Below are 24,986 nucleotides of genomic sequence, written 5' to 3'. Positions count from 1 at the left end.
CTGCCGACGGCTCCGGTAAGCGGCGGAGGGCACCGGATCGTGGCGGGAGGGGGCCCTCTCCCGCCACTGATAAAAGAGATCTCACGGTGAATCCGCCGCAGAGACCACTTTTATCTTGTAGCCGACCGCGGGCGAAAACGGGGATACCGAGGTTATGGCAGCTAGCTGCTGCCATAATAACGATATCCGTCCCCAAAAAAGGGACGTACATCGGCGTGCGGTGGTCGGCAAGTGGTTAATCTTAATGCATTCTATGCATTAAGATAAAAACCCTTCTGTGTGCAGCGGCCCCACCTCGGTCCCCCAAATACTTACCTGAGCCCATCTCTGTCCAGCGATGCCACAAGTGTCTCGGCCATCCGGGACTCTCCCTCCTGATTGGCTCCATTGGCTCCCACTGCTATCAAAGTCAGCCAATCAGGAGAGAGAGGGGACGGGGCTGAACCATAGCAAGCTGCTTGCTGTGGGGGCACTCAACAGGAGGGAGGGGCCACGATCACCGAAGAGGGAACGGAGAAGAGGAGAATCCGGGCTGCTCTGTGCAAATCTACTGCACAGAGGAGGTAAGTATAACATGTTTGTTATTTTTATAGAAAAAAAAAAAAAAAAAGGACTTTACAATCACTTTCAGGCTGGGTTCACACTACTGTGAATTGGATGTGGATTTTTTCTCCGCATCCAATTCGCATAGCAGGAGATTGTGACCGACTCTCTATGGAGCCGGTTGACATGCAACGGCTCCGGTGCAAATTGCTCAGGAGCCCTATGCGTCCTTTGTTCCGTTTCAGGTTCTGAAATTAGCCAAAAATTCAGGCTGAAATCGGACCTGAAACTGTGGGGACGCACCAGACTCCTGCCGGAGCGTGCTGCAGTGCGAACCCAGCCTAATTCCCCGTACACACAAAATCGGAAGTGTTGTCATGTGTTGTAATGTATTTGTATTTTTATTTTCAAGACGACAACTATACTGACTAAACGAAAATCGTACGATCTGGTATCATACGAGGAAAATGTTCGTGCATGTCCGATCGAATAATGTCGGATGAACTGTCGTGATCAGCTGTCGAAAGCTCTGTACTAACGATCCGATTATCGTACGATTGCGTCAAAAGCGGTATTTTTCGTTCGATTTTCGGATCGTGTATACGGGCCATAAGGCTGGATTCACACTCGGGTTGATTTACTAACTGGAGAGTGCAAAATCTGGTGCAGCTGTGCATGGTAGCCAATCAGCTTATAACTTCAGCTTGTTCAATTAAGTTTTGTCAAGTACGAGAGAAAGAGGGGTTTTGGGACTTTAAATGAAGTCACGGCCTGGTAAGCGTATTTCCATCCCTATCAATATGACGGCAAGAAAGCAAGCGAACAACCAAGCAGGCAAGCAAACAACAAGGGGGTGGGACTTTAAGTGAAGCACATGGTTTGCAACTTGATAAATGGCGGATTAGTAAAATGTTTATTAAATCATATACAATGGATAACGTTCATATTGCTAAAGTCAGTTTAAAGAACAATTAGACATGGTAATAACACTGGTAACATATAACATTGCATGATAAAATTACATCGTCCACCAATAACATATGAATGTACACATATATTACAAGGTAATGTCTGCATGACCTATGGCCTCAATGTTCCTGCTGTGAGGGATCAACTATAAAATATGAAGAAATGGTACAAAAATAAAACACGGCATCTGATAGCTCGACGCGTTTCGTGGCTCTGGGCCACTCATCAGGCGCAGGCACGCGGTAAATCTGTAATTTAAAAGTATATAAATGGTCTGGCATATATCAACTTGGATACGGAAAGGGGAAATAGAACCCCCCCGAAATACAGGTTTATTCACTAAAATCCGTAAGTTGATGGTGAAGAGCGGAGGGTAGTGAGCCATGCTGGGACATTGCGACCGGGAGCTGAGTTGGGCAACCCATCGGCAACCAACTCAGGCACCGTCCAAGGAGACACGGAACTAGAGGGCCCTCGGAAGAAATAGGTAGTGGGTGAACCAACCAGGTGGGGTTTCTGTAGGGAGAATTTAATAAATAAAAGTGGTAGCTGTGTGAGATTGAGGGGTGAAAAGTACAGGGGTGGAAAAACCAACATTGTGAACTAGTCAAAAAACAATAGTGAGGATAAGTGAGGGAGTGTAGAAAATGCGATGCCTGGGGGGGCGGGAGTGCCGTCACTGCGCATCGACGTCATGCCACTCACGGCGTCCTTGTGTCGCCGTTACACCCACGGCATTGACATTTCCACGCTCGCGAACGGCATGGGAGATGGTTATGGTGCCACTGGCTGGACGCTAGTCGCTCGGTTTGTGGCGCCTCCCTCCCACTCACTACGCGTGCGTGACGTTGGTAGGCTGTCCCGCGGTGTCGCTTATATGGGCGTCCTTCCAGGGGGATTCGGCACTTGGAGCACTTCACCCATGGGACCCGATGCACTTCCTTGGATCTTGTCCTCCCGATTCAGCACTAGTTAACCCTGCACACCACGACTTACCTTTATTCAATCAGTTTATCACTCAGGCTTTGGTTCGTAGCAACATGGTGGGCTCTTTTCTACACTCCCTCACTATTGTTTTTTGACTAGTTCACAATGTTGGTTTTTCCACCCCTGTACTTTTCACCCCTCAACCTCACACAGCTACCACTCAATTTTATTTATCAAACTCTCCCTACAGAAACTCCAACTGGTTGGTTCACCCACCACCTATTTCTTCAGAGTGCCCTATAGTTCCGTGTCTCCTTGGACGGTGCCTGTGTTGGTTGCCGCCGATGGGTTGCTCATCTCAGCTCCCGGTCGTAATGTCCCCGGATGGCTCACTACCCTCGGCTCTTCCCCATCAACTTATGGATTTTAGTGAGTAAACATATAGGTTTTTAGCGAGTAAACATGTACTTTTACAGTGAGAAAAATACCGCGCTAGTACAAAAAAAATCCTAATAGTGAAAAGAAAAAGAAAAAATTAATAAAATAAGCAGCCGCTAAGAATGAGATACACACTGAATAAAATTAGAAAAAGCAATGTAGCAGCGCTAAACCATAAATATAAACAAACTAAAATTATAAAAAATATTAAACTAATACTAAAAAAGTCCCAAAGTAAGTATCATATGTGAATATGGAAAAAAATATGGAAAAAAACAACATCCAACAATGATAATTGTGTTAAATCAAGTCCATAAACACAGGTGTGCAAAAATCAGTGACAAATTCCTCCACCACAAACAATGTGCCAACACCACACAAAATGCGCGCTTGCCGCAAGGCAAGCTAGATGAGCTTATGGCTAAATACCCAGCCAGGGCCTTTTTCCAGAGGGTTCTAAAACGATATCTCCAGATGGTCGGTGTAATGGAAGAGTCCAGCAGATAGCCGGGATACCACGATCAATCAGGAACCATGGGAAGTAGCCGAATGTTACCCAGAAGGAAAGAAGAAACTCACCATAGCGTAAATCCAGTAAAGTATCATTTAATAGAAATAAAAACTACACTTACAACGAGATGATAAAAACAGCAAAATAGCCGGCCGGCTGTGCGAACGCCCGTCCGCTTAGACAGATAAACGCGAGCACGTCAACTCATCCCAAAGTCCGTTTCGTCATATGACGTCGTCTTGGGGCACGGGCGACACACTGACGCATCGCGCTTAAGATAGAGCCAGAGAAAACCAAGCCTCGATCCGAGTCAGGACTGGGACGATCTAGTATTCTGCGCAGAGGAGCGGCGAAAGGCCAAGTCCGCCATGCTAGAAGCTGGCAAAAAAGTTAAATACCAATTAAAAATCATTATAGACCTAACCAATTAAACAAAGAGGATGAGATTCTCAAATAAACGGAGAATAAATGTAGAAATTAATATTGGCGGTTAGAATTGTGATGTCCAAACCAAAAACTAAAAACCGACTTTTCTTAGCTATGTCGGCAACCAATCCCCACATATCTCACAGATATATTGTACCCAGTAAGCGTGGGGAGAGAAAAATTGGACTGACCCAAAAGCTGACAAACTTTAGATAATTATAGAGTATTGATTAAGATAAGGACATGAAAATGTGTAACAACCGGACTAAAATAGTCCCAAATAATTGTTACAATGATAAAAATACTAGTAATAGAAACAAAATAGAAAAAAGGGGATATATTTGGATAAAAACCATTATCATTGGGATTGAGGGATGTCATGATAATCAGTCCATCAAAATCAATTGAAATGGCTAAGGTTAGTAGGCACCAGCCCAAATTACCTAAAATATAGGATCAGCCCATCCAGAAGATAGACCCCCGTGGGCAAAAAACTATATTAAAAGGCAGAAAAGTTAAAAAAAGGGAATTGGGGCCAAAAATATTTTAAAAGTGGGTAAAGCTTAGCCTCTAAATTTAATAGGCACCCACTCCCACCACCCCAAATTCGCCAAGAGATCATTGAGTCCCAAAAAAAAAGTATTTTAAATTTTTAATTTAAAATGGATCAACTCAGATCTTAGCATTCATACAAGATATCTACAGTAACAAGCCATATGGGAATAGAATAATAAAAAAACCTTTCGGCCCCAACACGGCAAGCAAAGCTCGTCATGCTGGAGATGTCCCACCACTAACTCACATCAAGTTCACACCTTTAACATTCATATAAAAATGATCGATAATGAGTGTCAATTAGAACAAATGTCAAACAGCCCAAAAGGTAACAGAAGTAACAGAAATGTATTTAAGAATTATCTATGAAGGCGTTCAAGTCGACATTCAAACCGAAAAGGAGTGTAACATTTTATTCTATGGATCCAAGACATTTCAAGTCTTGATATGCTCCTAACCAAAGCACCACCTCTCCATTGTGGGCGATATTTATCAATACCCATAAAGATAGTCTTAGAAGGGTCTTTATTGTGGACCAAAAGATAGTGCTTGGAGACCGAGCCGAGACCGGTTCTATTTACCCCTTCCGTACCCATGTTGATATATGTCAGACCATTTATATACTTTTAAATTACAAAATTACCGCGTGCCTGCTCCTGAGTGGCCCAGAGCCACGAAACGCGTCGAGCTATCAGATGCTGCGTTTTATTGTCGTATCATTTCTTCATATTTTATAGTTGATCCCTCACGGCAGGAACATTGAGGCCATAGGTCATGCAGGCATTGCCTTGTAATATATGTGTACATTCATATGTTATTGGTGGACGATGTAATTTTATCATGCAGTGTTATATGATACCAGTGTTATTACCATGTCTAATTGTTCTTTAAACTGACATTAGCAATATGAACGTTATCCATTGTATATGATTTAATAAACATTTTATTAATCCGCAATGTATCGAGTTGCAAACCATGTGCTTCACTTAAAGTCCCACCCCCTTGTTGTTTGCTTGCCTGCTTGGTTGCTCACTTGCTTTCTTGTCGTCATAAGCCGTCAAGAAAACCTGGAAGCGGATTGGTTTCTATGTAGAGCTGCACCAGATTTTGCACTCTCCTGTTTTAGTAAATAAACCCCAATGTTCTAATAAGTTAATGCAATTTAACATGCGTTGTGTGAGGGCAGCTTATTTGTTTGAATGGGCTGCCTAACGCACCCAAAATAGGTGTATGCCCAGGTAGTGCAATAACAAGCATTGTGACGGTGCAATGGAGTGCCATTAAGGATGAATGTCACCGCTGCGAACCTGGTCTTATGCTAACTTGACAGTACAACAGAATGAGCCAATCATATAGGTCACAGCTGGCGTGCAGATACAAAGTTTGTTAATTGGAGATCCAGACTGACAATGATAAGCCAATGTCTCACAAGACCATGCAAGCTCTTTCACTTAGCCATTGGACCACCTATCTGATAGACCTGATCAACAGCCCAACATTCAACTGAAGGAACACACATGGCAGGCTGACAACACTGCTGTCACCGGAAGAATCTCCAGGTAAGAAAAATTTGTTACAGATTCCCAAAAAAGTATTTGCTTAAAGTGGCAGTAAACACATTTTGCCTATTCTTACCTACAGGTAAGCTTAAGTAGGTAACATTAATATCTCCTAAAAGTGCACTGCTTAGGAGATATTCCAGCGAGCGGCAGCTGCTGATGTCACCGGCACATGCTCTCTGAAGGAATGGCGTACCCGTGCCGTTCCTTCAGAGCTCTGTACCATGCGTGAGAGTGAAAGTTCTAAGTGTTCAGGTAGGGAAGGATTAGGCAGTAAAGTGGTTGTAAAGGCTGAAGTTTTTTTTTTACCATTGTGCACGTCATTCATTGGTGATTTGAGAAAGAGTAGTGGTGCGAAACGCGTTGTCATGGTAACACCCCTATGTATGACTGCAGCTTGAGCTTCACAACCCTTCCATTGCAGCGGCTCTCCCTGGTATCCTCCAGCAGCCTGGTTGAAGTCACTTCTGGCTCACACAGTCCCCAGCATGGAGAGAGGATTGCATTCCCCCGCCTGTTTGGAAACCACGGGAGGTTTTACAGCCATTCTATCGCTCTGTCAGTATGAGGTGTTAGTCCAGCATTACCGCCACACAGGGAGACATGTGATTCCGAGGCTCCATGCATAATATTAGGCAATATCATGGTCAGGGCTGGGCTCAGCCCTTCCCTCTCTGAGCTGGCCGATCAGCTGTTGGCTAATTGCCAGCTCCTTTCTCTCCACAGTGACTCACCTGTTGATGATATCCTGCTCGTCAGTCCTGCCTACTTAAGCCGTCCAGCCCAAAGGATCTCTGCCTTCGCCTTGGTCACATCTCTAGAGACGCTCCCCTGTATTCCTGTTAAAGACTTGATTTGCTGACGTTCCTTCTGGCTCCAGATCCTGCTTGCTGTTCTACTATGCTCATCTCTGGCTCCCTGACGTTTTGGCTTGTCCGACTATCCATTCCAGGTTCCTGAACTCTGGCTATGTTTTGACTACGTTTACTCTGTTTACCTTTTTATTATTATTAAACAAGCGTGATTTAACTGTACTTCTGTCTCGGTCTGATTCATGGTTTCTGCCAATTATGAACAATAAGTGTTGGTTCACACTGAAGCGGCTTCAAAGGCACTGACTCTGAAGCAGCTCTGCACAGCGTGACTTCAGCGTGGCTTACAAACGACTTCTTTAATCAATTGCCGACCAGCTGCAGCCATTATACTGCGGCAGGTTGGTTCATTCCCGCAAATCGCCATAGTTTTACTTTGGCTCTTTTAAGAGCCAAAGCAGGCACACACACGCCCGCTGTATGGCGGGGGACCCGATGTGCGTGGCTGGCAGCCGCGATGTCCGCTGGCCACCCGGGAACAAAAGCAAAACTGGAATCTGTCAATGTAAACAGACAGATCCCCGTTCTGACAGGGGAGGTGAGAGAGATCTGCTGTTCCTAGTGATCAGGAACAGGATATCTCTCCTCCTCCAGTCACTCCCCTCCCCCCACATTTAGAAACACCTCACTAGGGAATACCTAACCCTTTGATCGCTCCCTAGTGTTAACTCCTTCCCTGCCAGTGACATTCCAAAGTAATCAGTGCATTTTCATAGCACAGATCGCTGTATAAAATGTCAATGGTCCCAAAAAATTTTCAAAAGTGTCCGATCTGTCTGCCGCAATCAAGCTAAAAATCTCTGATCACCGCCATTACAAGTAAAATAAATAAATAAAAAAGCCATAAGTCTATCCCCTCTTTTGTGCAACCAATCAATATACGCTTATTGCGATTTTTTTTTACCAAAAAATAGGTAGAAGAATATATATTGGCCTAAACTGAAGACATATTTTTTTTAATTTTTGGGATATTTATTATAGCAAAAGTAAAAAATATTTACGTTTATTTACGTTTTTTTTCAAAATTCTCTGTCTTTTTTTGTTTATAGCGGAAAAAAATAAAAACCGCAGAGGTGATCAAATACCACCAAAAGAAAAGCTCTATTTGTGGGGAAAAAAAGGACATACATTTTATTTGGGTACAGCGTTGCACAACCGTGCAATTATTAGTTAAAGCGTTACAGTGCCGTATAGCAAAAAATGTCCCGGTCATTACCCACTTCAATACAGGGCACTTTCCCCCCTTCCTGCTCAAGCCAATTTTCAGCTTTCAGTGCTGTTTAAATGACTATTGCGCGGTCATGCTACACTGTACCCAAACACTTTTTTTTATCTTTTCTTCCCACAAATAGAGCTTTCTTTTGGTGGTATTTGATCACCTCTGCGGTTTTTATTTTTTTTGCTAAACAAATAAAAAAAAAGACCGAAAATCTTGAAAAAAAAAAAAAAGTTTTTCTTCGTTTCTGTTATAAAATTTTGTAAATAAGTATGTTTCCTCCTTCACTGATGGGCACTGAAGAGGCTGCACTGCGGGACACTGATAAGGTGGCACTGATGAGCATGAATGAGGTGGCACTGATAGGCACCACAGATGGGCATGGATAGGCACTAATTGACACTGATAGATGGCACCGATTGACTGGCATATGTGGGCACACATTGCCACCCATGGCCACTGGGGATGCCATCCCTGGTGGTTATCAATGGGGGCCATCCCTGGTGGTCCTGGGTGGGCATCCGAGGGGGGCTGCGCTGATAATCCGCGCAGCCCCCCCCCCATCAGGAGAACCCCTGACCGGCTCTCGTCTACTTGCGTCTAGCAGACACGAGTGAGGTAAAGCCGATGAACGGCTCTTCCGGTTTACATCGTGATCAGCCGTGATTGGACACAGAATATAACAGAAACGAAGAAAAACTTTTTTTTTCTTTTTTTTTAAATTTTCGGTCTTTTTATTTATTTAGCCGTGATTGGACAGGGCTGATCACGTGGTAAAGCATCTCCGTCAGAGACGCTTTACCTAGATCGGAGTTTCTTGACCATGTCACGACCACGTCATATGATGTCAGGATATCGTAACCACTTTGCCGACGTCATTTTCCTATATGGCGGGCGGCAAGTGGTTAAGGGGGAAAATCTTCCGTTCTGTAAGTGGTTGATAGAAGTCAATGCAAGCCACTCCAAAGTCACCCCCAAGTAGTACAGGAACCTTTTTCTACGTCAGAACAGTTCCATAGCACTGAATGGAGAAGTAAGTTGTCAGGCGGCCTGACAGGTCACCCCAGTGTGAACCGAACCTAAAGTGATTTTGTTTTATTGACTTTTCGACCAGAAACTGGATTGTGTCTGCATGTACGGAGAGCCACATTTTTTGGGCCTTGTGGTTTTTATTAAGAAAAACTCTTCATCCTTTTACATCTCTCAAGCAGATTTATTTTGTTAACCATTCTAATAAAAGATCCATCTCAAGTCAGAGACACAGGGGTTTATTTTCTAAAGCTGGAGAGTGCAAAATCAGGCTCACTTCTGCATAGAAACCAATCAGCTTCCAGGTTTTCTTGTCAAAGGTTAATTGAGCAAGCTGAGGTTAGAAGCTGATTGGCTACCATGCCCAGCTCCACCAGTTTTAGTAAATCTACCCCATTAAGACAAGTATAGTAAGTACAAAGCACTTTATTGGATATATTTTTCTCATACCTTACTGCATAGAATGCAGTAGAGTAAAAAAGCCTTTTCACTTTAAGACCCCTTTCACACTGGGGCCCTTTTCAGGCGTTTTAGCGCTAAAAATAGCGCCCCTCAAGCCACCCCAGTGGGAAAGCCCGAGTACTTTCACACTGGGGCGGTGCACTTGCAGGACGGGAAAAAAAAAGTCCTGCAAGCAGCATCTTTGGGGCTGGGCGGGAGCGCTGTATACACCTCTCCTCCACTGCCAATGAAATGAATGGGCAGCGCCACCGAAACGCCTACAAAGCGCTTCAGGAGCGGTGCTTTTTGCGCGCCATTAACCCTTTCCTCAGCCGCTAGCACGGAGGGGGGGCGCGGTTAAAAGCACCCCTCTATCGGCCGAATAGTGCCGCTATAACAGCTGTAAAGCGCCACTAAAACTAGCGGCGTTTTACCGCTACTGCCCACACCGGCCCAGTGTGAAAGGGGTCTAAATATGCTTAACAATGATTTGCAATAACCAAAATCAGCCAATCAGAATCCCCCTGAATCTGCCAAAGACTGAATATTTTAAGTTTGATCGTGTCTTTTTACCTATACCCAACCAAAATGTTTGATTTAATTTTCTTTCCTATTCTGTGCTTGCGCACACATTTAATGACAAAGGACGGAATAGAAGTTTATTGTTGAGGAAATTTCATCTTGGAAAAAAAAAAAAAAATTCAGAAACCGTCTGCATACAAAGAAATAGCTCAAGCTTCCAAACACTGGCAAGACTGGTACTGGAATTGTCCTGGCCACACTGATAGCGATGTGATCAATATCAGATATTGGTTACGGCCACACAGATACAACTATTCCATATTGACCATAGCTGGGATAGATTCAGACTGTGTGTGGAGGACAGTCAGGTGGCTCAGCGTGGTGGCTATATACACTTCCTGAGGTATAATTGTACAGTCAGCCTTGCAGTTAAGGAGGGAGGTAGCATTGTTTTCATGTAATAAGTCTACAGTTCCTGGTACGACAGTCAGGTTCTGGTAGTGACAGTTCTCGGTGTAAGCGAGCTTTTCTGCAGCTTTAGAGGAATCTTCGCTGTCCTCTTCAGTAAGCTCCGATTTCTGACCATCTTCAGCTTTTGGATCCAGAACAACAAGGAATGACTTCCAGGGCATGTTTTTATCATGGATCTTCACCAAAGGAAAAAGAGAACAAGTATGAGAAGACAAGTATGAGAAGACAAGTATGAGAAGACAAGTATGAGAAGATGAGAAGACAAGTATGAGAAGATGAGAAGGCAAGTATGAGAAGATGAGAAGGCAAGTATGAGAAGATGAGAAGGCAAGTATGAGAAGACAAGGATGAGAAGACAAGGATGAGAAGACAAGGATGAGAAGATGAGAAGGCAAGTATGAGAAGACAAGGATGAGAAGACAAGGATGAGAAGACAAGGATGAGAAGACAAGGATGAGAAGATGAGAAGACAAGTATGAGAAGATGAGAAGACAAGTATGAGAAGATGAGAAGACAAGTATGAGAAGATGAGAAGACAAGTATGAGAAGATGAGAAGACAAGTATGAGAAATGAGAAGGCAAGTATGAGAAGATGAGAAGACAAGTATGAGAAGACAAAGGTGTCCTTTTATGAAAGTGCGGTAAAATACCGCTTTTCAGTTCTCAGGCATTCTCAGAGGAGATCGCTCTCCTCTGAGTGCCTGTTTATGAAAGTGTGTAGATCATGTTGAGTTGAGGAGCGATCTACAAATGCCGGGAACTCCTGAGAATGGCTCCTCTCACTGTAATCTCGTGTGATGTAGCGGGATTACAGTATGAGGAACCATAAAATACAAAGTGTAACACAAATCAGCACACATTATTCCCCAACATATTAATAAAATAAAGTTAAATTCCCCCTACACAATATACATTAACCTAATTATAAAAAAAAATTGTTTTTATCAATATTTAAAGATCATACATGTCCCTATTTAAATGTGAATGGTGTATACTAAATGAATGTAATGCACATATGTAATGCAGCTATACACCATTCATATAAATGCAAAATACATTTATAATCATTAAAAAAATAATGTTAATAAAGTATACAAGTATAAATATTTATTAATAAATTAAAATAAAATATATTTCATAATTGATAAACATAAAAATTGATAAACTGGTGCAATGCGAGAACACTGCAAATCCACTGCGGGTTCCCGCATCGCACCGACTCGCATGTCAGTTCACACGTCCATATGCGAATCGCTGGGGAGTGTGAATACATTGTTAAGGACACCCCCAGTTCAGCTTTCATATCGCACTGCGAACTGACAGTCCGGACATGTGATCCGATTCTGGTCCGAACAGAAAAAAGGGTCCTGTGCGTGTTTGCACCGAATGCGGTGCGATATCAGCCATACTACCTGTACAGCTGATATCGCAACGCACAGACATCGCATGTAATGTGAAATGGCAGTGTGCTGCGAATTACATGTGATGCCTGTGCGATGTCCGGCATCGCACAAGTGTGAACTGGGCCTAAAAGTTAACACCCCCAAATCAGTTCGCATATCGCAGTGTGATCTGCAAACTCGGACAGTAATCGAATCGCATGGGTGTGAACACCCATGCGATCCGATTCTGCTGTGGACCAAAAAAAGGGTCCTGTAAGAGTTTGGTCCGAGTGCAATGCAAATTTAGCAATACTATCTGTATGGCTGAAATCGCATCGCACAGAGATCGGATGTGATTTTTCACTGCAGTGCGGTGCGAATCACATCCGATCTCGGACACCGCAGCAGTGGGAACTGGCCCTAAATCATATTGCATTTGCACCAAAATGGTACAGGACCCTTTATTTGGTCCGCACTGGAATCGGATCGCATGGGTGTGAACACCCATGCGATCCGATTCCTGCACCATTACATAGTTCGCACTGCGATCTGTGAAATGATCTGGGGGTGTCATTAACTTTACATTGACACCCGCAGTGGTGCGCAGATGTCAATGTAGGTGCGATGTGAAAACCCACACAGGAATCACGCTGGTTCACGCATCGCACAAGTGTGAACCCAGCCAGAGACGTGAACATCTAAAAAATTTAGGAGGGAATTTTAAGGAAAAAAAAACTTTTAGGAGGGAAGTTGAAGGGAAAAAAACTTACATTTAAATGCCCATCACTGCAGCCTTCTCAGTGCAGCCTTGTCAGTGCAGCCATGTCAGTGCAGCCATGTCAGTGCAGCCTGCCCCAGTGCAGCCTGCCCCAGTGCAGCCTGCCCCAGTGCAGCCTGCCCCAGTGCAGCCTGCCCCAGTGCAGCCTTGGATCCCCTGTCCCTGCTTCCCGGGCTTCAAAATCGCCGACTGCGATTTGAAAATGGCGCCGCAGGCGCCGAAATACACAGAGCCGGTCCTCGGCTCTTTCCGGCGGCTCTCATTCACTTTCGGCTCCCCCCTTAGCCAGAGCGGAGCTATCCGAGTATGTTCGGATAGCTCCGCTCGGAACTACGAGTGGAGCCGAAAGTAAACGAGAGCCGCCGGAAAGAGCCGAGGACCGGCTCTGTGTATTTCGGCGCCGGTGGCGCCATTTTCAAATCGCGGCCGGCGATTTTGACAGCTCGGGATCGCAGGGTATCGGCGTATAACACGCACCTGCGACTTTCCCCTGATTTTAAGGGGAAAAAAGTGCGTGTTATACGCCGATAAATACGGTGTAGGTATATATATATATATATATATATATATATATATATATATATATATATATATATATATATATATATATATATATATATATATATATATATATATCTATATCTCTCTATCTATATATATATAAAAATATATATAATAGATGTATCTATATATAGATATATCTATAGATAGATATAGTCTATATATATCAATACATATCTATATATCTCTATCTATCTATCTATCTATCTATATATATACACACTATAAATTTCACCAGTTTCAGGCTTCTCACTCTGATTCTCCACTTCTGAAATGGTGAATCAGAAAGTGAGAATTCTGTCACAGATCGCCAGTGAGGTGCTGAGATCGCACCTTCATAAACTGGCCGTTTCTGTGAAGTCAGTTACAAATTCTCACTGTGCTGAGATAATCAGCGGAGAACATGTTCTCCACTGATTATCTCAGTTTCATAAACTGGTAATGAGCTGAGATCAGCGGTGAGACTCGGGATCGCTGCTGATCTCAGTTTCATAAAAGGACACCAATATGAGAAGGCAAGTATGAGAAGACAAGTATGAGACAACACAACCTTGCTCACTTACATCAGCATGGTCTATAACTCACCATACATGTTGCAATCCGATTGTCAGTGGAACAGAATGTACAAATGATGACAAGACAAACAGCCCAGCTGGGACACGGGCAGCAATACAATTTCCCTGATCTATCCAAAACTGGAAAAATGATTGGTCTACCTACAGTGCCTTGCAAAAGTATTCACACCCCTTGAAATTTTCCACATTTTGTCATGTTACAACCAAAAACGTAAACGTATTTTATTGGGATTTTATGTGATAGACCAACACAAAGTGGCACATAATTGTGAAGTGGAAGGAAAATAATAAATGTTTTTTACATTTTTGTTTACAAACAAATATGTGAAAAGTGTGGCGTACATTTGTATTCAGCCCCCTTTACTCTGATACCCTAACTAAAATCTAGTGGAACCAATTGCCTTCAGAAGTCACCTAATTAGTAAATAGAGTCCACCTGTGTGTAATGTAATCTCAGTATAAATACAGCTGTTCTGTGAAGCCCTCAGAGGTTTGTTAAAGAACCTTCGTGAACAAACAGTATCATGAAAGCCAATGAACACACCAGACAGGTCAGGAATAAGGATGTGGAGAAGTTTAAAGCAGGGTTAGGATATAAAAAAATATCCCAAGCTTTGAACATCTCACGGAGCTCTGTTCAATCCATCGTCCGAAAATGGAAAGAGTATGGCACAACTGCAAACCTACCAAGACATGGCCGTCTGCCTAAAATGACCGGCCGGGCAAGGAGAGCAATAATAGAAAGACAATCCTGTGAGCCACAAATTCCTAGATGCTAAAACATAAATAAAATACCTAAAGCTGCTAGCGTTACACACGTCACATATATCATGCAAAAACAATTATAAATATATATATACATACTGTGCTAAAAAGGCATGTATAAGAAGTGCACAGTAAATAATTGATCTCAAAATTAAATAAATAATGAACCAGTGAATTATAAATATTAATACACCTATATCATACTATGGATATAGTCAAGTGCCTAGTGCATAACTGTAGCAATATATCAAAGTGCTTCTGTGCTTTCATATATTTAATATAATTCATATATTTTTATATATTATTTCTATTATATTATAATATACAATTCATATATTCTTGGACACTGTATGAAAGCACAGAAGCAAGGAGAGCATTCATCAGAGAAGAGCCAAGAGGTCCATGGTAACTCTGGAGGAGCTGCAGAGATCCACAACTCAGGTGGGAGAATCTGTCCACAGGACAACTATTAGTCGTGCTCTCCACAAATCTGGACTTTATGGAAGAGTGACAAGAAGAAAGACATTGGTGAAAGAAAGCCATAAGAAGTCCCCTTTTCAGTTTGCGAGAAGCCATGTGGAGGACACAGCAAACATGTGGAAGAAGGTGCTCTGGTCACATGAGACCAAAATTAAACTTTTTGGCCTAAAAGCAAAACGCTATGTGGGGGGGGGGGGGAACTAACACTGCACATCACCCTGAACACATCATCCCCACCGTGAAACATGGTGGTGGCAGCATCATGTTGTGGGGATGCTTTTCTTCAGCAGGGACAGGGAAGCTGGTCAGAGTTGATGGGAAGATGGATGGAGCCAAATACAGGACAATCTTAGAAGAAAACCTGTTAGAGTCTGCAAAAGACTTGAGACTGGGGCGGAGGTTCACCTTCCAGCAGGACAACGACCCTAAACATACAGCCAGAGCTACAATGGAATGGTTTAGAAGTCTCCAAATTACGGCCCTCCAGTTGTTCAGGAACTACAATTCCTATCATGCCTAGTCATGTCAGAATTTTAGGCTGGATTCACAATAGTCCGGTGCGATTTGCAGCTCTGATTTCTCTGCGAAGATAAAAATTATTCATTCAGCGGTTCCTCTCCGATGTAGCGTTGGATCAGCTGACCAGGGAGAGGGGGGAGGTGTAGGAGGCGGGGGGAGAGAATTCCTGTTCAGAAAGGAACACATCTGCAAATCAGATGTGTTCCCATTGAAGATTATGTGCCTGCAATTCGCACCGCACTGCCTAGAAAACGCACACGAATTTTGCGGAGTGCGGATGCAAGGCACATATGTGAACCATACCCATTGAAAATATCTTTTCAAATGTTCTGGAAATTGGATGTGGTGTAATCCGCATCCAATTCACAATAGCATGAACCCAGCCTTACAATGTCTCATTGGATGTGTAGTTCCGCAACAGCTGAAGGGCCATAGTTTGGAGATCCCTGGTTTAGATCAAAGCATATTCATGTGTTAGAGCGGCCCAGTCAAAGTCTAGACCTAAATCCAATTGAAAATCTGTGACAAGACTTGAAAATTGCTGTTCACAGAAGCTCTCCATCCAATCTGACAGAACTTTTTTGCAAAAGAGAATGGGCAAAAATGTCACTCTCTAGATGTACAAAGCTGGTAGAGACATACAGCTGCAAGTCTTTTTGGGTAATTGCAGTGAAAGGTGGTTCTAAAGTCTTGACTCAAGGGGGCTGAATACAAAATGCACGCCACACTTTTCACAGATTTAGCTATAAAAAAAAATGTTGTAAACCATTTATCATTTTCCTTCCACTTCACAATTATGTGCCACTTTGTGTTGATCTATCACATAAAATCCCAATAAAATACATTTACGTTTTTGGTTGTAACATGACAAAATGTGGAAAATTTCAAGGGGTATGAATACTTTTTCAAGGCACTGTATATAATCCCTTTCTTGGAGTACATTAACCACTTCAGGTCCGCCCCATAGCAGTTTTGCTGCTGCAGGGCAGCACCTGTGCATCGGATCACATATACAATTGTGCTCATAAGTTTACATACCCTGGCAGAATTTATGATTTCTTGGTCAATTTTCAGAGAATATGAAGGATAACAGAAAAACTTTTCTTTCACTCATGTTTAGTGTTTGGCTGAAGCCATTTATTATCAATCAACTGTGTTTACTCTTTTTAAAATCAGAATGACAACAGAAACTACCCAAATGACCCTGATCAAAAGTTTACACACACACATATTATATATATATATATATATATATATATATATATATATATATATATATATATATAAATAAGAGGAGACTGCTTATAGCCAGGAGGAAGCAGTGGCTTTTGATCTGCACTTTAATCAGGAGGAAGGGAGTGATCCTTGAAATCAGCATTTAAGCCAAAATTAGCCTCCACAGGAAAGAGGAAACACAGAGAGGATCTTTTCAAGTTGATAATAATATTTATCACAGGCTGTTATATAAAGCCCTTAAGGTGAGGGTACATCTGGTGGAGGGTGTGTGCACACCGCATGAAGATATCATCACGTTTTAGGTTTTCATAACGGATTTTTGAAATATTATCATTAAGGATTTTTGTGCAATACACGGAGCATGTGCACCTTATTTATATATATTTTGTGGACACTTTACCCTTGTATCACAGGATGCTACATTATTAAGGATCTTTATGCAATACACGGAGCACGAGCACTTTATTGTATTACATTATTGTTTTTGGACATTATCTTTGTATTACAGGATATATTTTATGGTTATTTATGGCATTTGCGCTACACATGTATATTAGTTGTACAGCCATTTAAGCGCCGCACATTTGATAGAGCAGTATGCTTATGGAATATAACTCAGCAAACCGAAGGGGATTGGGAGTAAGGCCGGTCATAGACGGAGCAAATTTCTTTCCTGCAATTGAAAAGAAATTTGCTAAATTTCCCCATTAACACAGTCAGTGTTGACAAGGGAATCCATCTTGCGGAGGCAATGTGTTCTCCTGGCAGGGCCACCCCCCCCCCCCGCCGTCTGGAGAACACAGTGATTATTGCTAGCAGCTAAAACAGCCGGTAGTGATAATTGCATTTACAATCTGGCAGGCTGGTTGTACTCAAGGTGATCGATCATCTTGGGTACATTCAGCATGCTCATACATGGTTCAAATCTCAGCTGGTAAACCATCCATGGCCACCTTAAAAAATAGGATTTTTTAAAACAGCTTACCTGTAAAATCCTTTTCTTTCGAAGGACATCACGGAACACAGAGCCACAGTAATTACTGATGGGTTATATAGGTATCACTGGTGATTGGACACTGGCACACCCTATCAGGAAGTTCAACCCCCTATATAATCCCTCCCCCTTGCAGGGATACCTCAGTTTTGTAGCCAAGCAATATAGTGTATTAGAAGAGGGGTGGGACCTCTGTGTCCCGTGATGTCCTTCGAAAGAAAAGGATTTTACAGGTAAGCTGTTTTAAAAAATCCTATTTTCTTTCTCGAACATCACGGGACACAGAGCCACAGTAATTACTGATGGGATGTCCCAGAGCAATGCTACCTGAGGGGGGGGAACCACGACCAAGTAGGGTGCAATCAGACCTGAGGACCCTGTACCGCTGCCTGCAGCACACTACGCCCAAAGGCGATATCCTCATGCCTTCTCACATCCACCTGATAGAATCTGGTGAATGTATGAACTGAAGACCAGGTTGCGGCCTTGCAGATTTGAGCCATAGAGGCCCGGTGATGCACTGCCCAAGAAGCACCAATAGCCCTTGTGGAATGTGCCCTGATCTGAAACGGGGGAACCTTCTGTTTCAAACCGTAAGCTTGAATGATCAACTGTCAAATCCATTTAGAAATGGTAGCTTTTGACGCTGCCTGTCCTCTATTGGGACCCTCTGGCAGCACAAACAAAACATCCGTCTTGCGGATCTGAGTTGTTGCCCCTAGATAGGCCTTAACTGCTCTTACTACATCCAACGAATGTAGAGATCTCTCTTCCGGAGAACAGGGATCTGGAAAAAAGGAAGGTAGAACAATGTCTTGGTTTAAATGAAAATCAGAAACCACCTTCGGTAAAAAACTAGGATGAGGGCGTAGTACCACTCTATCCTTGTGTATAATCAAATAAGGCTCCTTACAGGAAAGAGCTGCTAATTCTGATACTCTTCTAGCAGAAGAGATGGCCACCAGAAAAATTTCCTTGTCAACAAGACCAAAGGAATCTGACTTATTGGTTCAAAAGGCCGTTTCTGTAACACAGCCAGGACCAAATTCAAGTCCCAGGGGTTTAGGGGCGCTTTAACCGGAGGATTAAGACGCATCACCCCCTGCATAAAGTTTCGGACCAAAGAATGCGAAGCAAGTGGCCGCTGAAATAATACTGATAAAGCAGAGACCTGGCCCTTGATGGTACTCAAGGCCAGCTTCATCTCTAATCCCATCTGTAGAAAATCAAGGATTCTACCTATGACATATTTCCTGGGATGCCAACCTCTGGATTCACACCAGGTTATATAAGCCTTCCAGACTCTATGATAAATCATCCTGGAAGCTGGCTTCCTTGCATTAATCAAGGTAGATATGACAGGACCTGAGAGCCCACGACTCTTCAGAACGTGGGTCTCAATAGCCAAACCGTCAAATTTAGCGTTTGTAAGGCAGGATGGAACACTGGACCTTGAGATAACAGGTCTGGGCGTTCCGGTAGTGTCCACGGGGAACCTACCGTCATCCTTACTATTTCTGCATACCAAGTCCTTCTGGGCCAAGCGGGGGCCACCAGAAGTACCGACTTCCTTTCCTGCCTGATCCTGCGAAGGAGTCGTGGTAGTAGCAGAATAGGCGGGAATGCGTAAATCAGTGAGAACCGATGCCACGGAATCACCAACGCATCCGTCCCGCATGCAAGAGGATCTTTTGTCCTTGCCACAAATCTGTCTATCTTTTTGTTGAATCGGGATGCAAAGAGATCTACATCTGGAACCCCCCATCTTTGGCATATGGCCCAAAAGACGTCAAGATGCAGAGACCATTCCCCTGGAAGTAACTGCTGGCGACTTAGATAGTCCGCCTGCCAATTTTCTATTCCCGGGATGAAAACTGCCGATATGCATGGCACATGCATCTCTGCCCAGACTAAGATCTGGTTCACCTCTTTTTGAGCAGCTCGGCTCTGGGTGCCTCCCTGATGATTGACATAAGCCACTGCTGTGGCATTGTCGGACTGGATCCTGACCGGACAACCCTGTAGCCTGATAGTCCAGGCCTTTAGAGCTAGATGTATCGCCCGGATCTCCAGAATGTTGATGGGTAAGGTCCTCTCTGTCTTGGACCATACCCCTTGGACCGCAGCCTGTTCCAGAACTGCTCCCCAACCTGACAGACTGGCATCTGTTGTTACCACCGTCCAGGTAACCGGTAGAAAGGATTTCCCCTTCTGCAGGTTTTCGGGTATGAGCCACCAATTGAGGCTCTGATGCACCGCATGCGACAGGTGCATCGGAAAGTCTGATGCCTGAACCTTCTTGTTCCAGGTCGACAGAATACTGTGTTGCAGCATTCTTGAGTGAAACTGAGCATAGGGAACTGCTTCGAATGAAGACACCATCCTCCCTAGTAGCCTCATACAAAGGCGGACTGAGGGACCCTTCTTGGTCCTTACTGTCAGAATCAGCTCTCTCAAAGCAGTGATCTTTGCCTGGGGTAGAAATATTTTCTCCTGGCTTGTATCTATAATCAGACCTAAATACTCCAGTCTTCTTACTGGTTTTAGGAAAGACTTTTCTAAGTTGAGGATCCAACCCAGGTGTTCTAGATACCTGACCGTGGTCCTCAAGTTTCCCTTCAAAGAGGCTACCGACCGGTCTATCAAGAGCAGGTCGTCTAGGTATGCTATGACAGCTATACCCTGAGCCCTTAATCTGGCCAGAGGAGGAGCCAAGATCTTTGTGAACACTCGAGGTGCAGTGGCTATCCCGAAAGGCAGAGCCACAAACTGGAAATGGCGCCCTCCTACCTCGAAGCGCAGAAACTTCTGATGAGCAGGAAAAATGGGCACATGCAGATATGCATCTCTGATGTCTATTGATGCCAGAAATTCTCCTCCCTGCAGGGTGGGAACTACTGTTCGAATTGATTCCATGCGGAAGGATTGAATCCTTAGGAATCGGTTCAGATCCCTTAAGTCCAGAATGGGCCTGACATCCCCATTTGGCTTTTGGACCGTAAAAAGGTTGGAATAGAAGCCCAATCCCTGGTCCTTTGCGGGAACTATCATAATGACCTCCTGCGACAAAAGTCGCTCTAACGCTAGAAGGAGCGACTGCTTCTTCTCTGGGTCTCTGGGAACATTTGATCTGAGGAACCGAGGAGAGGGGAATTCCTGAAACTCCAGCTTGTACCCTAAGGTTACCGTGGAGATTACCCATCTGTCCTGGAAGTCCTCGTGCCAGAGCTCTGAGAACTGTCGCAGTCTTCCCCCCACTCGAGTGAGCGGGGGCGCCCCCTCATGCAGAGGTCTTAGTGTTTTGCCTAGTAGGCTTCTTTCCCCAGGACTTCTTTTGTCCCTGGGGTTGACTCTTGTCTCTGGACCCCGATGGAGGCGGCCGTCGAGACTGCCTGGAGGCTGAAGCCCCCGGCGCTGGGGAAAGAGTCCGTTTGAAAGAGGGACGCTTACTCTTCTTCTTGACAGGTAAGAGAGTGCTTTTCCCACAAGAGATTCTCTTGATATAGTTATCCAAGTCCTCTCCAAACAACCTTGCACCACGAAATGGAAACCCAGCCAGTAGCTTCTTACATGGTGCTTCGGCTGACCAATTTTTCAACCATAGGATTCTACGTATATGCACCAACCCCAGTGAAAGACGGGAGGTTTGCATGATAGAATCTCTAATGGCGTCAACCACAAAGCATAAGGCCGCTGGAAGGTTAGCAAACCCCTGGGCCTGCTGTTCAGGTAATACTTTGATGACCTGCTTAACATGGTCTCTTAAGTATTGACAGACTCCAATCGCTGCTACTGCAGGTTGGGCCACTGATCCTGCTAAGGAGAAAACATCCTTCAATAGGGATTCCATCCTTTTATCTACAGGATCCCTGAGCATTGTCTACAGGACAAGTCAGGCTATTATTTACGGAGGAAATGGCGGCATCAATAGCCGGTATTCCCCACATTTTAATAAACTTTTCTTCCATCGGATAAAGTGTTGAAAACTTTCTCGGCGGAAAAAAACGTTTGTCTGGGTGATCCCACTCAGAATAAATGAGCTTTTCAAGTAAAGTATGAACGGGAAAAGCATGTGCTGCTTGGAAAGGTTTCAGTGACCCCAAAGCAGAAGAGGATTCCTTAGCAGTTTCAGGTATGGGCAACTTAAATGTGGAGCGGACCAATCCAGTGAGGATCTGCACTAAGACTTTCTCCTCTTGGGAAGTCGCAGAGGGTCCCTCTCCACCTGATTCCCCCGAAGAGGAATCATCCGTCCCATCCCGATCCTCTGAAAGGGATTCATCTCCTTTATCCCAGAGCTCCTCTGTCTGAGGGTCTTGGGGAACAGAGGAAAGCCTAGTGCGTTTTCTTCCACTGAGTGAAGACGTAATCACGGCCATTAATCTTTCCTCTAGACCATTAATGGTTGAGGAAAAAACCTCTTGTGTAATATATACAGGGGCTGAAGTGCCAGAGGCAGGTGTAGCCCCTGACCCCGATGGCTCTCCCCGGCTAGCCGTCCCTGGCCCATCTTTAGGGGGGGAGGATGCTGCCGACAGGGGGCCCTTAGAACCTGAAAGAGATCCTCTAGTGTCTCTGGTTCCTGGGGTGCTTGAACCTCTTCTACCCATAGTGCAAAGCAACAAGGTGTGAGGTATACAAATGAACACTGCCCGCTGAGCGATGTAGTCTGGCTAAAAGCCTTGCTACCCAATGCTCAGTCTGGTGTTACTTCAGTAAATGCTGCCTAGGAGAATGCCTGTGTCCCACCTTACATGCGACCATCAGCTCTGTGTCTCTAGAAGGCTGAGTGCACCTGTACAGAGTGCCTTTAATAGCCTGCAGCTGGCCTGAGTGGGAGTCTAAGCACTCTGTGCTGACGTCCCGCCCCCTCCTCTACCGCCCCCCCCCCCTCGAGTTTTGAAAAAAACGAGCGCTTCCCGCACTGCCGACTCTCCTGTCATGCTTCTGGAGAAAGGCTGGGGATGGGGGGGGGGCGGGGGGGAGGCTGGTAACAAGATCTGCCTGAATGGCTATCTTCAGAGATGGTTGGCCATTGGGCCGCAGAGCCCGGGTGGTATAACCACTTTCTAGACCCCTGTGGCCCCTCTCTAGCCTGGGGGGGAACATTCAAACATGAGAAATCCCCCCCTTCACCTTACCTGTTTGCAGCCTGCTTGAGACGCTGGGGACATAATCAGCGATTACAACACCTGAGACAGAGTCAGCATGTGCAGGTTTGTGCTCTTGGCAGCCCCCCGGTGGTCACAATAGGCATAGCATGCATTTTACCTTAAAGGAGAAAAGCCACTAGAACTCAAAATTCTGTGGAATCTCCTCTTACCTTATCCAGCCGCAGGGTGCTGTTTACACAGACCCAATCTTCACCCTCTCATGGTGGGGCTCCGTTTGAAAAAACCGTCAGAGACTGGGGCCCCCATTAGTAGGGGGATCCAACAGTTCTGGGACCGTAAAGCACCTCGCCAGAAAATTAGGAAGTTTAAAGCCATTTTCTGATCTGCGGGGTCCAGCTCTCTAAAAAGAGAAGCATTACGGGTAAAACCTCGTTTCTTCGGACACAAGGCCCGGGTACCATTCAATTCGGCCATGAAAAGACACTTTGAATGGATTCAGTTCGCCTGGCTTGCCCCAGTATAGGATATAGGATATTCCCTTTGGAGCTCAGCACAGGACATCTTTACACGTCCATCACCTAAGACACTGGCGTAAAAACTGAGGTATCCCTGCAAGGGGGAGGGATTATATAGGGGGTTGAACTTCCTGATAGGGTGTGCCAGTGTCCAATCACCAGTGATACCTATATAACCCATCAGTAATTACTGTGGGCTCTGTGTCCCGTGATGTTCGAGAAAGAAAGTAGTATGCTTTTTTTTTCTTAGCAGAATCTTACCTAGGTGGATGCAGTATGGATACAAAGCTGCATCTGTCTCCAAGACTGTCAGTCACCGCTGTCTGCCTGCCCCCCCCCCCCCCCATGCTCACTGGAGAGTTGGGCTGTGGAAGGGGTGGGATTGGCCAGTTCAGGCTCTCACCGGCTTGCTCAGAGGCTGAGCCGGGTGCCGGTCCAGGCAGACCGGCTCTGTGACTTCAGCCCGCTGTTTGCAGGAAATGGGTCACAGGAGTGCAGAATAAACTGCATTCCTGTGATCCACAGGAGAATCACAGCCAACCAAGCTTTAGCTGTATTTCTCCTTTAAGAAGGGACTAGGAAAAGAGAACAAACCAACAACACAGTGGCTAAGCGATTAGCACTTCGGCCTAGCAGCACTATGGTTGTTGATTTGAATCCCAACCACAACACAACCTGCATTAAGTTTTGCATGTTCTCCATGTGTGGGTTTCCTCCGGGTTATCCCCACACTCCAAAGACATGCTGGTGGGTCAATTGGCTTCTGTCTAAACGGTCCCTAGTATGTGTACGTATGAATGTGAGTTAGGGGATCTTAGATTGTAAGCTCCTTGAGGGCAGAGACTGATGTGAATGTTCAATATATGTACCTGTTGTGAAGTTCACCTGCTTACAGGTCCATTTAAAAGAGCAAATCGTTCCTCAACTCTTGCAGATAACAAGGGTTTCAAATGACATATTTTTTGATAAACACTGGAATCTGTTGTAAGATTATGGATCTGATGATTAAAACAAGCTCCCCTCACTATATGTGCAAAAACAGCTGCCTATGAATCCATGGTCTCACCGAGGTGTGTCTCCGCAGAGTGGATTTATCGGTGAACGTCCGCTGACACGCTATACACATAAAGGGTTTCTCTCCAGTGTGAATGCGGTTGTGTCTCTGTAGTGCGTTCAGCTGAGTGAACTGCTTTCCACATTGTTTGCAGCAATACGGGCGTTCTCCTGCAAGCAGAGAGGAATTCATTACACAACATTTACACCAAGCGCCGTTAAGCTTAGTATACACCACTGCTGGGGTTGACCGAAAACAAATAAAAAAACACTGACAATTATATATATATATATAAAAGAGAGAGAGAGAGAGAGAGAGAGAGAGAGAGAGGAGAGGAGAGAGAGAGGAGAGAGAGAGAGAGAGAGAGAGAGAGGAGAGAGAGAGAGAGGAGAGAGAGAGAGAGAGACGAGAGAGAGAGAGAGAGAGAGAGAGAGAGAGAGAGAGAGAGAGAGAGAGAGAGAGACACACTATATTTATATATACACACACATACTGTACATACATACATAATGTGTGTGTATATATATATACCGC

The 24,986-nt window shown here is 44.5% G+C and overlaps 1 protein-coding gene across 1 annotated transcript in view; it reads right to left on the bottom strand.

Annotated features, from left to right (window-relative positions):
• Nucleotides 1-10,118: 10,118 nt before the first annotated feature.
• Nucleotides 10,119-24,986, bottom strand: part of GZF1 (GDNF inducible zinc finger protein 1) — a gene marked incomplete in the record, with an annotated part of 40,009 nt that continues 25,141 nt past the window's right edge. Inside the window, 2 exon segments of the mRNA XM_073628610.1 lie at nucleotides 10,119-10,655; nucleotides 24,465-24,622. Of these exon segments, the coding sequence (XP_073484711.1) occupies nucleotides 10,320-10,655; nucleotides 24,465-24,622 (494 nt within the window).

The sequence above is a fragment of the Aquarana catesbeiana genome, linkage group LG04 (assembly GCF_042186555.1).
Source record: "Aquarana catesbeiana isolate 2022-GZ linkage group LG04, ASM4218655v1, whole genome shotgun sequence".
Lineage (NCBI taxonomy): Eukaryota > Metazoa > Chordata > Amphibia > Anura > Ranidae > Aquarana > Aquarana catesbeiana.
This window is presented reverse-complemented; position numbering and strand designations above follow the sequence as displayed.